The sequence below is a fragment of the Lepus europaeus genome, chromosome 20, assembly GCF_033115175.1.
Source record: "Lepus europaeus isolate LE1 chromosome 20, mLepTim1.pri, whole genome shotgun sequence".
Classification (NCBI taxonomy): Eukaryota; Metazoa; Chordata; class Mammalia; order Lagomorpha; family Leporidae; genus Lepus; species Lepus europaeus.
In genome coordinates this window covers 44604566-44621150 of record NC_084846.1, presented here as the reverse complement: position 1 = coordinate 44621150, position 16585 = coordinate 44604566, and the positions used below count along the sequence as shown (strand labels likewise).

Sequence of the window (16585 nt, the reverse complement as noted above, 5' to 3'; positions counted from 1 at the left end):
GTGTGATGCCACAATGATGGCCCCATTAAATATTCTTGTATAAGGGCCAGCGCTGTGGCTTAACAGGCTAATCCTCTGCCTTGCGGTGCCGGCACACCGGGTTCTAGTCCCGGTTGGGGCGCTGGATTCTATCTCGGTTGCCCCTCTTCCAGGCCAGCTTTCTGCTATGGCCCGGGAAGGCAGTGGAGGATGGCCCAAGTGCTTGGGTCCTGCACCCCATGGGAGACCAGGAGAAGCACCTGGCTCCTGGCTTCGGATCAGCGAGATGCGCCAGCCGCAGCGGCCATTGGAGGGTGAACCAATGGAAAAGGAAGACCTTTCTGTCTGTCTCTCTCTCACTATCCACTCTGCCTGTCCAAAAAAAAAAAAAAATTCTTGTATAAGAAAAACTACAACAAAAACTAGAAGCAAAACAAGTACCTATGTGAATTTTAAATTGTTTTATTTTTGTTCTGGAAATTTTATCTTTACTAAAAACCTCTTACTGTAAAATCAACAGACATATTAATCCACTGAGACTTTGTATAAACAAATACTTTTGAGTCATCATGATACATTTTTCAAGTTTTTCCATACAAAACTGCTTAAAGAATATTTCCAACCATATTGCTGATTTTAAAATAAACAAAACATAAAAACAAGTGTCTTTCTCTTTCAGGAGAAATGTTCTACTGTGACATTATCCTTTTACCATCTTCAGTGTCAATTCTGGGTGAACCAAGATGGCCGCTTCCTGTCCCGTTCAATGATCCTCTTGCCCTGATCTTCTTCAGATGGTGTCTCCCCCGTGTACAGCACCATAGTCTCTACTGTAGGAGCCTTAAAAGGGCCTCCTTCTTGTTTTCCTATCTGTTGTCTGATTGCTGCAGTCTCCTTACGCACTTTCTCATAGCAATAGCCACAAAGGATGTGCTTCTGTTTCAGGTGGCCACATTCTGGACACACATCTATATTATTCTTCAAAACAACAAACACATATATTAACAAGAGGCAAATATGGTACAGATATAGTTACTGGAGTAATGCTGACATTTTAACTTTCTAGTTCATATTCAATCTAACAGGGAAACTTATCCAAAGGCTGTATGAATAAATTCAATGGTAGAAATCTGGAAAAGCACAATCACAAAAATCAACATCTTTTATTACCTTAACTTTAATAAGCTTATGAGGATTTCTTCTCCTACACCGATTAACTTCAATGCTGCGTCTGTTTTTAGGAGCTGCCATCCAAAAGATACTGTCCAAAAGGCTGGAATTCTTCTCACTTTCACTGGTATCATTTGGCTCTGTAAAGATGGTTGGCCCCTGGACTGCTAATGCTGGTTCTATAAGACACGAAGATACAGAATCAGTTTCTAGCTCCTAAATGATTCCTTATGGATCTCAATCTTCTTAACAATGAACAGTAATATGTCAACAGACACACATGTAGACATATGATTTTAGAATGCTGAATTTCAGTAGACATTTAATAGGAAACCTCAGCTCTCAAGATGTACAGATGACGATGTTTGCAGCCACTGCCACGATGCGGTCACTCTCCAATGCTCCAACGACAGCACTGCCTCCCACTTGCCAAGCTCCAGCTGAGAAGTGGGTAAGTACAGAGCTCTTTATTCCATGGCTCAGCTCCTACAAAGCAGACCGCCCTGCCGCAAATCGACTGCTGATAAAGCACCTGGAAGGCAACCGGCTACAAAAGCCACTCATAAGAGTGTACCCTTTACTGGAGGGGTGAAGAAACATCATCGTGACAGGCGTGGTACCGTGGCACTCTGTGAAATTAGACACTATCAGAAGTCCACTGAGCTGCTGATTCGCTAACTCCCCTGAGAAATTGCTCAGGATTTCAAGGCAGATCTTCGTTTTAAGAGCTTGCTGTTGCTGTTTTGCAGAAGGCAAGTGAGGCCTATCTGGTTGGCCTTTTTGAAAACACCAACCTATGTGCTATCCATGCCAGGACATCCAGCTAGCAGGCAGCATTCGTGAAAAATGTACTTAAGAATTCATTATGATGGGAAACATTTCATTCTCAAAAATATTTTCTTTTCTTCTTACTATTGGTATTTCTGAACATTAGATTTTTTTTCTCCACAGGATGAAAAGGTACCTAAGTATATATGACTGCGATGGGAAAAATAAGGGGACAGAAATCAGATGTTGGCAGTTTCTCCATTTTCATTTTTGTTTTTGGATTTTTAATATAAATGCAGGGACAATGTTTCAGCCAACAAGTTTCAGCAGTTCAACTTTTTTTTTTTTTTGGACAGGCAGAGTTAGACAGTGAGAGAGAGAGAGAAAGGTCTTCCTTCCGTTGGTTCACCCCCCAAATGGCCACTACGGCCAGCAAGCTGCGCCCATCCAGAAGCCAGGTGCTTCCTCCTGGTCTCCCACACGGGTGCAGGGCCCAAGCACTTGGGCCATCCTCCAAGCAGTTCAACTTTTAACAATTATAAATAAGCCTGTTAAATTTTTTGTGGATAATGCCACCATTTGGATTTTTTTTAAAATAAGTAAATTTCTTATTGATGGCAAAAATATAAATAGCTAAACAGACAGAAAGATCCTCCGTAACCTGAAATGGGGTTACACCCTGATAAATCCATTCTAATTTGAAAATATAGGTCAATCATACACCAAATACACTTAACCTACATAACATAACTTAGCAACACAGTATACTACAGAATTTAGCCTCACTGCTGCTGCATCCCCACGAGCATCACACTGCATATTGCTAGACTGGGAAAAGATCCAAATTCAAAATTTGAAATACCGTTTCTACCGAAATCCAACGTGGAACTAGCTTAAGTTGGGGACTATCTGCACTAAAGCTCCTACAAAACATAAAAGAATTTATTTTTAATGGAAACTGCTGAAATGAGATCAGCACAATTCTATTAAGAGTTTCTCATTTCATGAAATACAAAACTCAGGAAATTAGTAGTAAGCATGAATAAAAGTCTGATAGGTACCAAAATTAAATTACACCAAAAAAATTAGTTAAGTGTCCACCTTGTACTTGATGAGCAGTATTGTGCACGTAAATCTTAGACTGAAATTCCATAAATGCACCGAAATAACTCATTAACTTTTTATTATTACATTCAAACAGAGTTAGTTCCTTTACCATAAAACCTGGTAGACCCCTCAAGTCACAATTCTCCTGGTATTCCTTTTCAGTATATCTCAAAGTACTCCTAAACACACCCTGGGTTTTTGTTTTCGTTTCTTTCTTTTAGATACAGAACGAGCAACCTCTCCCATCAACTGGTTCACTCCCCAAATGCCGGCGTGGCCCGGGCTGCAGCTGGGAGCCTGGAACTCAATTCGAGTCTCCCTGTGGGTGGCGAGAACCCAATTACTTAAACCATCGCCTCTGCCTCCCAGGGTCGGCATTAGCAGGATACTTCTTCAACAGAAAAGTGGAGACACTTTATAGGATCACTGCTAAGAATATCCCAAGAAGCACATGGAGCAAGCTTACTTAGCACACACACATTGGTGCGTGTGTACACACACATACACCGGCCAACACTTTGTATCCTGGCTTCTCCAACTCGCCCTCGGCCCTGCATTGTTTTCCCTTTAAAACGACCAAATCACCTGCGCACAAATCGGAATGGAGCGCAGTCCCGCCCTACGCTCAGCAGTTACGGAATAAAATCTATTTTCGGTGCTGCAATGTCCGGCGGTGTTTACCTCTGACACGGTAACAGCGCTCGGTCACACTGTGTAACTGGGGGACAAGTAGAGGAATTTTCTTTTTTCTGGAAAGGTTGTAGAAACAGCAGCCTACTGTTGTCACGTGAAAGACACGAACATCCGAACGCTGGCCAAGGACGAGTAAGGAATGCGGGCTACCACGCGGCTGGGGGCTCCCTCCCCACGAAGCCCTTCTTTACCTACCCCATGGCACACGAGGAAAGCCTAGGCGGCCCTGTTGAAGCTTCCGCTGTAGTCGCTCCCACCAGTTTCGGAACAGTACCCGGACTGCCTGGTGCTGGTGAAACATCACGACCAGCACAGGCGACGCCATCTTCGTCACCGGAAAACGGAACCCACTACCTAGCTTGGTCCCGCCCCTACGTCACGCATGCGCACAGAGTAGTGTCCGCGCAAACCGAGCTCCTTGAACTACAACACCCAGCATGCACCTGGCGCGGCTCTGCGTCTTCTCCAATCAGAGAGAGAGAAGGAAGGAGCGTGGAGGGGAAATAAAGGGAAACTGGCCTCAGCGCGCATGTGTACAGATGTGCTTAAGCTCTCCTGGTAAAGATGGCGGAGCGCGGGTACAGCTTTTCGCTGACTACATTCAGGTAAGGAAGGGTCCTTAAGGTCTTCCGCATAGCTAGGTTGTAGGAGCTCATCCAGGTTCGTGATGCCCGTTCTTGCCTCTGTTTTGGGGCTTCCGGAGGTTCCAGCTGGTTGTGGAGTTGGAAATGTAGCTTTGCAAAGTCATTTGACGGGCCAGCCGCAGGCCTGGAGAAGCGGTACCGGGCGCAGCGGGAGCGCGGGCCTGTGGGTTCGGGGCGAACTTTGGGCTGCGGGACGGTGAGGCCCTAGGCCAGAGATTGGCTTTCTCTTCGGACAGTGGAGAAGAACTGATTAGCCGTCTCCAGGTGACCCCTTCAGAACTTGGGACTTCCTCCTGGCCAAGTCGGCCTGATGCTGGAGCTTGTGAAACTGGGATTTGGGCAAATTGTGGACCCTCCTTGCTCCCCACTCCCCTTTTATTGAAAGCCTCGGCTTTACAGTAAGGTCAGAGTCTCGGGCGCTAGTGTCTTGAAACCACTTTCGGTTTCCTTAGTGCCACTTTCAGACGGAGAAAGACCGAAAAATGAGTTTCTGTCGTGTTTTTGTAAGCCGTAAAGCCCTAGGCTACGGTTTGCATTTCGACTTTTTATTTGGGGGAGAGGGGATGTATTTACCAAAAGGGCTAAGCTGTCTTGTAACAGAACAAGGAGTTAAAGGAGTAAGTATAATTTTTCAAAATACAGTGGAGGTAAACCGTGGTCCCCAGATAAGAACACCAACACGCAGGAATGGAAGACGTCGACCAGAGGAGAGTTCTGATTTAACCACTTGATGGGGGATTAGTAATGTCCCGCGTAGTCCAAATGTAGGCCTGTGTGTTGCCTGAATGCCCGTGGGATCTATTTAGGTGCAACTTAACCTATTCCGTCTCCTGTTACCACAAATGATTGCTAACCTGACATGTTACAGACAAACTAACCATGGCTCTGGCAAATTAAATAACTTGTCTAAGGTCACCAAGAAGTAACTGAATGCTATCTTAAACCCAATTCTTTATGATGATAAAATTGGCCCTGTCATTGTCTGTCATGAGGAACTTTTATTGCAGAATTGATTTCATTCAGGTTACAAAACTCACATATCCTCGTTTGAAATCAAAGAAAAAATTGCAAAGAAGGTATTTTTGGATTTTAGGAAGACAGCATGAAAGTGCTTCAGAAGGTCATAGGAAAGTAGAATTAAAAGATTTATTTTAGTGAAGAAAATTTGAAGTCCATGTAGCTTTTTTCAAAATATGTGTTTCCCTTGAACTTTTTTGAAGTACCCTTGTATTCTAGCACATTGACCCTATTTCGATTTCAATACCTTTAGGAGCCCATGCTCCTTCCCAGCTTCAGAATTCATTCATAGGTAACAGTTTGGTTACTGAGTTACTGTCAATATCCCCAACAGAATCCATCCCACAAGAACATTTATCCTATAGTCTCTAATCACTCATCATTAGTGGTTTAATTCTCATTGCCAACAGACTAGAAACAGATTTTTCTTTTTATCTGATAGAGAGTTGGACATGTTAAAAAAGCAAGTTTACTTTAATCAATAACTTTGTTATGAAAGATTCAGTCCCTGAAATATAGAGGATTATACTTTGTTAGAATGGACCACCTTTGTTCACAAGTACTCCTGTGAACATGGCTACCTTGCACAGATATAAGAAGTCTTCAGAAAGTTCAAGAAACTGCACATTATGCCAAAACTTCTTGCACTAAAACATTCCTCCATACCACTTTGCTGAATTTTGTACAAGTACTCTTGTAGGAGAAGGGATAAAGTGGGTGGGGGAAGTCAGGCAGGGCCTTGTGAGCCAGAGTAAGGAGTCCTTTAAGAGAGCTAAGAAGTTATTTCAGGATTAAATGGGGTAACATGGCACAGTGGTAGGTGTTGGGGAGGGTTGAAGTAAGGGTGAGCAAGAGGGAAAATTAGAAGAAGACTACACTAATTCCAGAAGAGATGCTGGGTGGGTAGTGGCATTGCAGAATACAGAGTTGGTTGGTGCTCGGCATGCTCACAGGTTGGTGATAGTTCAAACAGGAAAAATCAGTGGTAGTGATACTTGCAGTCTGGACGCAGAGAAAAGTACTGTTTTCCTGAGTCTTTGAGTATTCCCCAGAGGTATGTGAACTAGGTATAGAACAGGAATTGGAAGTTCAACAGACCCAGAAAGCCTTGAGACGATTATTGAACTAGTGACCATTGAAGGAAAACAAAAAGTTTAACCTAACTTTTTAAAAAAAAAAAATTGTCTTTATTTGAAAGGCAGAGCCACAGAGAGACAGAGAGAGAGAGAGAGAGAGAGGTCCTCCATCACCCGCTGACCACTCCCAGGATGGCCTCAACAGCCAGAGCTGTGCCGATCCAAAGCCAGGAGCTTCTTTCGGGTCTCCCACGTGGGTGCAGGGGCTCAAGGCCTTGGGCCATCTTCACTGCTTTCCCGGGCCATAGCAGAGAGCTGGAAGGGAAGTGTAGCTGCCCGGACTCGATCTGGCATTGCAATGGTGGCTTTACCCGCTATGCCACAGTGCTGGCTCTTCAACCTAACTTTTTAACTTGCTTGTCCATTTGATGCTCACCTACTCAAGTAAGCTCATGTTAAGAATATTTAAGCTACTCAACTTAAATTGGTCTAGATTTGTCTCTATCAGGCAAACGATTGTGGATTTCTGTACTAAGCTATGTACTGGAATCCTGACTTTGTTGAGGAAGAAAAATACTGTCAAATAATAATAACAACAACAACTCAAATATGAGTCTTAGCCAGAGAGGAAGCCCAGACACTATGTTCATGAGTTCATGGTAATTCAGGCATCGGAGGGTCAGGGCAGCTTCCCTGAGGACATGACATTTCTAGTAAGAATGCAAAGGTGGCCAGTTCACCAAGCAGCAGACCAGTGTGTTTCAGAGTATCAGCTTGTCAAAGGGGATTTTGAAGTTTAAAAGTGTCTGTGTATCTGAAGCAGAGTTGCGACTTGAGTGACAAAGGGAGTATTCATCACTGTGTGAAGATAAGCAGATGGTCTTCTGAGATTTAAGGGTGTCTTTTCAGTAGAAAACAAGAGATAGGGACATGGCTTTGTCAGTTTGCACAAATTACTTTCACCCATAGACTTGTCTTTATAAAATAAGATGTTTGTGATATTTACTATAACTAGATCAAAATAAAATACAAGAGTACTTCAGAATTCATGGAAAAGGGAACTAAATTTAAAAGTTTATTTTGGTGCAAAAAAGTTTGAAATCCATATGTAGTTTTTTCACAAGAGGCATTTTCCATGAACATTTTAAAAACCCCATGTTATAACCTAAAAGAGCAGTGTGAGATTAGCATTTGATGATGTAGAACTAGATTTGTTAACTATAACCAGCTAATGGTTTCTAGAAGTAGTTTTCTATTACATAGAGGATATACTTCTTTGTGAATGATAGCTATGTCTTACATCTCAGATTATGCCTGCTTCCTGAAAACTCTACATGAAATACATGCCATTGTTTGGTTTTTAACAGACACGTCCATTTTCTTACTAACACGACTATTCAGTGTTTGCTTCTTGCTTATTTTGTGCCGGAAACGTTCTTAGGCTTCACTTTACTTAATCATGACGACACTCAGAAGTAGGTAACTACTATAGTCTTACTGTCCCCATCTTACAGATGAGAAAATAGAGACAGAAAGTTTAAGTGTGTTGCACAAAGTCACAAGTTGGTGAAAGGAGGCAACAGAAATGATGCTGCACGCGGCAGACACTACACAAAAGTGGTATTTCACTGTGAAGATATTTTGTACAACCTTCATCTTAGACCTCAAAAGCTATTCACTGGGATTTCATTAATGAGGTGTAAGCCATATATCTGCCCTCCCTCAGAGATGTCCTTGCAATAAATATTTGAGAATATGTGAATTTAACAAATATCTGTTTCATTTTAAGCCCCTCTGGTAAACTTGTCCAGATTGAATACGCTTTGGCTGCTGTAGCCGGAGGAGCCCCTTCAGTGGGAATTAAAGGTAATTAAATATTTCATTCATTTCAGGTGCCTGTTAACAGTTATCCTAAATTATTTTGGAATTAATCAGTAATTTAAATAAGTAGCTGTGGAAGCATATTTTAGCATAAAGTTCTTTTTGTTGCAATGTTTTAAAGTTTAGAGAACATAGTAATAAGCCTAAGGAGGTGATTAAAGTTTCTTTTCAAAGTAGATGTAGCACCTTTATCTATTAGTTGTGATAACTCACAAACAGTCTTTGCCATTCATAAAACCAAGTGTTTTGTTTTTCCACTAATGATATCAATGCCCTGGCAGTTTTTACTCTTAATGTAATTTAGAAAGGTAATTATAAAACATAATCTAAAGATACTGTTGTTTCATATCCCAAAAACTGTTGTTTATTTTAAATTTTGTTGTAAGAACAGTAGGCCGTGTAGACAGAAATCCATTATTTTGAAGCATGTAAATTCTGAAGTATCCTAGAGTACTTCAAGAAAGTTTGTGTAATGCTTTTAGCTGTAGGGATTTTTTTTTTTTTAATTTAGCATAAATTACCAGTTAGGGAAAAATTGATTTATTATTCCTTAGATAACCTTTATGTAGGAATCCAAAAGAAAAGATTTTGTAAGTTAAAGGAAATAAGAAAAAGTATTTGGGTTTAATTAATGATTTAGAGAACTCTCAAAAGTGTCTTTAAACTATTATATAAACATTTATGTCTTTTTGTTTTTAAGCTGCAAATGGTGTGGTATTAGCAACTGAGAAGAAACAGAAATCCATTCTGTATGATGAACGGAGTGTACACAAAGTGGAGCCAATCACCAAGCATATAGGTTTGGTGTATAGTGGCATGGGCCCAGATTACAGGTACTTCATACAACTTAGAGTTTGTCTCACCAAGTCATGAATTGATTGCAAACTATACCTTAGAGGAGACAAATAAGGGATGCTTACTTTTACGGTTCCAGCTCTTTTTTATTTTTTTGTTTATTTTTGCTTGTTTAGCCACAGTTACCTCATTGACAGCTAAGTTTAGTTCATCTGTGGGGGTCACTTTCAGGAAGATAAATCAGTTGAAAGAGAAAGAATCTTTGTTTAGTGGACTTTCCCTTCTGACTACCGTCCTTCTCTACTATCCATGAACTGGGAGCTTTCTAATGTACTTTATTTAAAGTGATAAAAGCGGCCGGCGCCACAGCTCACTAGGCTAATCCTCTGCCTGCAGCGCCGGCACCCCGGGTTCTAGTCCTGGTTGGGGCGCTGGATTCTGTCCCAGTTGCTCCTCTTCCAGTTCAGCTCTCTGCTGTGGCCCAGGAAGGCAGTGGAGGATGGCCCAAATGCTTGGGCCCTGCACCCGCATGGGAGACCAGGAGGAAGCACCTAGCTCCTGGCTTTGGATTGGCGCAGCGCACCCGCCGTAGTGGCCATTTGGGGGCTGAACCAATGGAAGGAAGACCTTTCTCTCTCTCTCACTGTCTAACTCTGCCTGTCAAAAAAAAAAAAAAGTGATAAAAGCAATACGTGTTATAATAAACTATATTTTTAAAGTATCAGGAAGAAAAAAAAACCACAAAAGTCAAATAAAGAAAAAAAAAAGACGCATCATCACTATCTAGAGTTAACCTTGTTACTTTATTTCTGTTCTTAAACAAGGAACAGAATTCTTAAAGGCTACTGAACATTGCTGAGTGTGGTAACCAGGGACCTTGATGCTCTATTTCACAGGAAGAGACATAATAATCCTGTAACATCAGGGATTGTATCAGCAACTGAAATTGTATCAGCAGTTTGAAAGAGGTTGACAGCTTTGTCATTTAACTAGTAAAGGGGATATGCTTTGTTGCTCCTGATTTTGTGAGACAGTGTGGCTAGAGTCAGAATTTCACTTTAGTGAGTCAGAGAGAGCAGCAAGGTCACTGGGAAGTCATGAGGCTTCAATGGCAGGAGATCCTGATATAATTTTATACAAGGGATACTGCAGTGTGCTGCCGCTGACAGGGTAAGCTGAAATGGACTGGGCATGAGTGTCGTACAGGGGGATAATGTGCAGGTTTCAGAATAGTAGTACCTAAGCAAGTGTAGATAAATTCTATTTGTCTTACTACGTACTTGCTATATGGTATATTCTTGATATCTTTTGACAAAATTTTTGCTTTAAACTTACAGTTTCTTACTGTTTCTTAGTCTCTGAAGGGTAGTCTTTGAAGTGTAGGGAGAGATTATGACAGTCTACAGAAGAGATTGGGGAAGAGCAAGGACACGCACACAGTATGTGAGTGTATGTGTTTTCATGTTCACATGTGCATTGTTGGCTGGGGTGAGGTATAAAATGGTGGCTGCCTTTGGGTTGAGGGGGCCATCTTGAAGACTCCAAGAAGGGAGGTAAAGCTCTTATTTTTTCATTGTTACTTCTAAGCCAACTGGTGCCCGTCCCTCATTTTCTTTCTCTGTTTGCCCTGTTCTTGCCTGTTATTCAACTCCTCTGTGATACTCTGATTATGTTCTTCTAAATCACCTAAGAATCAGATGTAAGAATAGAACTGCCTTTGAGCTACTATTATTGAGCCGATACATGTTGAAACTTCTGCTATAGCTGTACGCCTGTGGGAGGGCAATGAGTCTTTAGGTCACAGAGTGTCTCCCTTTTAATTAAATCTGACTTCTTCCTCACTAGAGTGCTTGTGCACAGAGCTCGGAAGCTAGCCCAGCAGTACTATCTCGTTTACCAGGAACCCATTCCCACAGCTCAGCTGGTGCAGAGAGTAGCTTCTGTGATGCAGGAGTACACCCAGTCGGGGTAAGTGGCTTTTATACTTGAATGGGGCATGAATTAGGGGAGAAAAGAAAAAGGAATAGATGTTTAAATAAAAGGAGGCTTGCTTCCTTTGCAGAAGGTCTTTCACAAAGTTCATGGAAAGTGCATCTTAGAAAATACTGAATTCATTTTCTTCAAGAAAAGCTAGAATATTTTATTTTGGAAAAAAGTGAATATTTTCTTGTTCATATAATGGTAGAAAGGCTTTTTGCAGGTGTTTAAAGCATGTCCTCACGGGCAGATAGCCATCGGTATGTCCACATTTACCTCTCCAGGCCCGTGAGGAAAGCAGGAGCTCTGTGACACAATGTGTTCATTTAATTCCAGAGTTCATCAGTTTGTGCATGGGATAGTGTAAGGTGGTTGTTGGTAGGTAACCTGCATTTGTTGAATGTTATCATTTCATTAGGACTAAATGTTACAACAAAGTTACCTGTACTAGGTATTACATCCTTTAATATAAAATTATTATTACTAAGATTTGTTTATTTACTTGAAAGGTAGAGTTACAGAGAGAGAGGGAAAGAGAGCTCTTCCATCAGTAGTCTACTCCCCAAATGGCCATAATGACCAATGCTGGGTGAGGCTGAAGCCAAGAACCTGGAACTCCACCCATTCTCTCACGTGGGCAGCAGGATCCCAAGCACCTAGCCCATCTTCTGCTTTCCCAGGTGCATTGGCAGGGAGTTGGATAGGAAGTAGAACAACCAAGGCTCAAACTGGTACTCACATGGGATTCTGGCATCACAGGCAGTGACTTAATCCACTGTACCACAATGCCAGCCCCTAATCCTCACTATCGTAAAGAGAATTTATTTTTAATTGATTCATTCAGAAAGGTGTTAAATCCCTCTTAAAGAACTTTCTAATCTAGTTGACCTGGTAATTTGCCTTCCGTGTGAGTACTGATTTCATATTTAAGAACAACTTGAACATCTTGACAAAGCTGAGTAATTTGCATTTTCCTTTCTGCAGTGGTGTTCGTCCGTTTGGAGTTTCTTTACTTATTTGTGGTTGGAATGAGGGGCGACCATATTTATTTCAGTCAGATCCATCTGTAAGTATCATTAGTGTATCGGAGGGATTTATTAAAAGTTCTCTTTGAATAATAAATATAGAAGTCATAAGAACTTTAAAATTTAGCAGTATTTTCTTTTTGTTTTTCATTTGGGCTTTAGAAATTACAAACTAGCGTATATTCATTTGCTCTAAAGTGGGACATTGGTGTTTGAACTAGCAGGTATTCATAGAGGATAACAGAGGGTGCACAGAGGGTGCCTGCAAGTTCATGGAGACTTGAAATTAAAAGATAAGCTGCAAGTTCACTCTGTGCACATGTCTGAGCTTCTGAGGTGGAATGAGAGACCCTGAACCCTTTTGTCCACTGGGCAGCAGAATCACCATCTCTGGAACCCTGTTTCACCTTTTGCTCTGTTTTTCCTTGTTGTATCAGAAAAGTAATTGATTTCATTTAAAATATATTTTTTGATATGTTTCTTTGGATATTTTTTCATATTTTTTTAACAGATGAAACCATGTTATATACAACATATTGCTACTACCCTCATTTCATATTAGATTATGTAATAAGCTAAAGATACCACTCTTGATTATTTGCTTTAAGTTAACCTTATGTCCTTTGACTGGCCTTTTTGCATAATTTATATATAGTAAATTGCATCATCAATAAATCATCCTCATCATCAGCTTGATAAGTTCTGATATGTGTAAATACCTAAGGAAGCCAAGATACCAGACTTTTCCATAGTACCCAAAACTTGCTTCATGCCTCTCTTATCTATACTGCTAATAACCTTTATAAAAAATAGGTGTTAATGTTTTAAAATATGATTCTTTTCTCTTTGTGATTAGGGAGCTTATTTTGCCTGGAAAGCCACAGCAATGGGAAAGAACTATGTGAATGGGAAAACTTTCCTTGAGAAAAGGTGGGCTTACTGTAACTTAGACACATTAGAAACTGACCTTACAGTTCTCAGCGCTCTTTAAACATCATGTGTCTAAACAAATTTGTCACATCACTGTGTGTTGAAATCTAGTTACATATGAAAGAGACAGAAATCCTCACTCACCTGGATTTCTAGCTTGCAGTATATTAAGTGATACTATTCATTTCTTAAGTACTTTTCTTTCTATCTTCTTTTGCCAGTTTCCTAAATTTGGTGAGGGGAGGGGTTACTTTATTTTTCCTACATTTCAAAAACAACATGGATTTGAAATAAAAAAATTTGGGAAGGAAAATTTTTAACTTATTTAATGATAGTTTATATTATTACAATAAAAAAAAATTGGTGAAACCAAATATGTGTTATTGAAGGCAGATTAAATATATGCTGTCTGTGCTTGTTGAAGAATAGAAGAAGCACTGTGTAACTGTAGGTTAAAAAAATCAATGATATTTCTACCTTTGTATTTAAGTAGTCATAAAGCATGTAAATAGTACCATAATCATTGTGTGTTTTTTAAATTCTTTAGATATAATGAAGATCTGGAACTTGAAGATGCCATTCATACAGCCATCTTAACCCTAAAGGTTGGCTTATTATCTAACAAAGGATTTATAATGATTTTGTAATCGACTACTTGGAAAATAACCCCTTTTCCTCCTCCTTCAATAGGAAAGCTTTGAAGGCCAAATGACAGAAGATAACATAGAAGTTGGAATCTGCAATGAAGCTGGATTTAGGAGGCTTACCCCAACTGAGGTTAAGGATTACCTGGCTGCCATAGCATAATAATGAAATGACTGAGCAATGGGAAATTGCAGATAATTGATCTACTTAAACATGTTTAAAGTATGTTTTGTTTTGCAGACTTTTTGCATACTTATTTCTACATGGTTTAATGGACTGATGTTTTTAAAATGACACTTATAAATCATAATAAACTGTTAAATCCAACTTACAGCTTTTTAGAATTTAGTAAAATTTTAACCTTGTTATTGCCTGCTTTTTATCACAGTTAATTTCTAGAAACTACATTGCAAAGCAGAATGATGGAATCCCTCATTATTTCTCATGCAGTTTTGCAAATCTGCCCTCTTTACTACCAGGTTTTGTTCACGTTCCATAAAGCAAAATGCAGATTCTGGTCAATGTCACTGCTTCTAGAGCTGAGAGAGTCTGCAGACTTTCATGGATTCATGAGATAGGAAGCTTAGGTTATTTATACATCAGAAGGTATGAAAGAGATTCACCTGTAAGATTGTACTGGAGCTATGAACAATGCTAGGCCAAATAGGTTCCCCGTAGGAGATACATTCTGTAAGTAAATAAATAGTGGTTTGCTGATTCCTATTGATTTCTCCATCACAAGTAGGTAAACATGTAAAAGGAACCCCCCTAGATTGTACTAAATCTTTTTAAGGATGACCATAAGTAATGGAAATAAAATATGAACACTTACGTGTCAAAACTATTGCTTAAGCCTCTCCCTCATTAATCCATAATGTAATCTAAATGTCAACCTCCTCCATAAATCAGGTTCATTGAAACTAGCAGATATTGGGTTACCTAACTCCACTTGCATACTTGAAGGCATAGTGCTTAGTTTTGTTTCTCTGGATTTTTTTTAAAGGTCTCTCAGGATAAAAGAAATGTTCTTAGTCTGATTCAATGAATATAAGGAAAATTTATGAATGCCATCATTCTCACATGAGTGAAGAGATAGTAAGCAATGCAGTGATTTAAATGTACTCTAATATTTTTGCTTAAGATTTAGGTAAGTTTAGGGGAATGGAGCCTTATCTTGGAGCACTTTGGTCAGGATTCTGCCTGCCTTCACTGGAACACCCATACATTGTTAAAGGTAGCAGAAGTATTACACAAGATGGGAGATGGCACCTTGATCTCCTGTTTACAGATGTTTGTCTTGAAGCTTTCATATTATGATCTCTCTATATGGGCTCCTGTTACGTTGTGACACTACCACATAAGCAAGTGAACACAGAATAAAAAGGAATGGTTTTGAGGTCAGGTCTCAACTCTTTGACTTATTGGCTGAATGACCAAGGTAATTATGTGAGGGTTTTCTAACACTAAATTTGGTAATAGAGGTAAGAGGCCTGTCATGGTAATGGTTAAGTACTCTTTTAGCTGCTGCTAAATTTGCATGGCTAAATTTGCTCCCTACTTTGGATTCAGTTTCTGTCTTCCCACCTCTAAAAATTTGTCTCTACTTGTTCTGCCCTTTTTCTTTTCCAGTTCCATGCTGAAGCATGAACTTAAATTTTCAAAACAAATAGCAACCAAACATGGAAATGTTTAAAATTCACATACATGTGGTAGGGAGGTCAGGGGACAAGAGGAATTTGGCAAGGAAAGGAAAAATGAGAGGGACTAATACAGCGTTTTACAATTATCGAGTGCTGATAACTTTGGACATCAGTGGGTATAAGGGAACATCAAAGGAGTTTGCATTTAACAGAGTTTTAGATTACTGAATGCTAACACTTTGGACATTGATTACTAATAAGGGAACATCAAAGCAAATTTCTTTTGATTATTCATTTTCATGGAACAAAACCACCAGCTCCCTACTTCACCTTTATCGGGTGACTCCTTGCCAATGCAGGCAAACTCTGAGTCTCCCTTTGTATAAAAAGCAAACTGAATTGCATGAACTGCCCAAGAATGTAGAGGAGCTGGTAGCTCCCTAGGCTTGCAGTCCCCTTCCCCCAAGAAAATTTCTTTCCTGTGGATGCCAGTTGGAGTCCCAGCTGTTACACTTACAATCCAAGTCCCCTGCTGATGGGAAAACTGCAGAAGATGGTCCAAGTGTCTGTGCCCCTGCAATGCACATGGGAGACCAGGATGAAGTCTTGGCTCTTGGCTTCAGCCCTTGGGGCCATCTGGAGTGTTAAACCAGTGGACGGAAGGTCGATTTCTCTCTGTCCCTCTCTGTCTTTCTAATTCTTTCAAATTAAATAATTTTAACATTTTTTCCTGTTTCTTGGCTAAAATAAATTCCATTCAACGTGCCAGTTGTGAAATACTTTTAAAAATCATTTTTTCGGCTGTTTCCTTCAAATCCAAACAAAAATATTGAGGAGTGAGGCCAGCATCTACTTACGAGAGAATGCTGAATGTCACATTTCTCTAGATTATTCCGTTTGCTCAGTTTCTCCAGATTAAAAAAAAAATAGTGATTTAAGGGAGAGAGGGAGAGGAGTGCCAGTACTCTGCGTGGGGCAGTCACTGGTGTTTCACCATTCAGAGAGAAAACTTTGGTTCTTTATTTGCAATGGCATCTCTTGCAACTTTTGGGAGGCTTGGAGTCTGGAATCCCTCTAATGTCCTCTCTAATGTTGTACATTCTAGTCTTCTGCCTGGGGAAGGATGAGGAATAGCCCAGCTTCAAGGGATAGAAGCGAAGACCCGGGCCCTTACACACACACAAGCTACCCCCAGTTACACCCTGCCTGCCGGGATCCTGAAGTAGCAGAGCCTTTCC

The 16585-nt window shown here is 40.3% G+C and overlaps 2 protein-coding genes across 2 annotated transcripts; one reads left to right on the top strand and one right to left on the bottom strand.

Moving 5' to 3' along the window:
* Positions 1-425: 425 nt before the first annotated feature.
* MRPL32 (mitochondrial ribosomal protein L32) lies at positions 426-4075 on the bottom strand. Its single transcript, XM_062179438.1, has 3 exons — positions 3913-4075; positions 1150-1328; positions 426-957 (listed from the first exon to the last, which is right to left on the bottom strand). Exons 1-3 carry the CDS (start codon positions 4040-4042, stop codon positions 703-705), a joined length of 564 nt encoding a protein of 187 aa, XP_062035422.1. The 5' UTR covers positions 4043-4075; the 3' UTR covers positions 426-702.
* Positions 4076-4213: 138 nt separating this feature from the next.
* Positions 4214-14034, top strand: PSMA2 (proteasome 20S subunit alpha 2). Its single transcript, XM_062179437.1, has 8 exons — positions 4214-4322; positions 8244-8320; positions 9036-9168; positions 10976-11098; positions 12092-12173; positions 12989-13062; positions 13610-13667; positions 13753-14034. The coding sequence occupies exons 1-8, from the start codon at positions 4282-4284 to the stop codon at positions 13867-13869; spliced, it is 705 nt and encodes a 234-aa protein (XP_062035421.1). The 5' UTR covers positions 4214-4281; the 3' UTR covers positions 13870-14034.
* The last annotated feature ends 2551 nt before the right edge of the window (positions 14035-16585 follow it).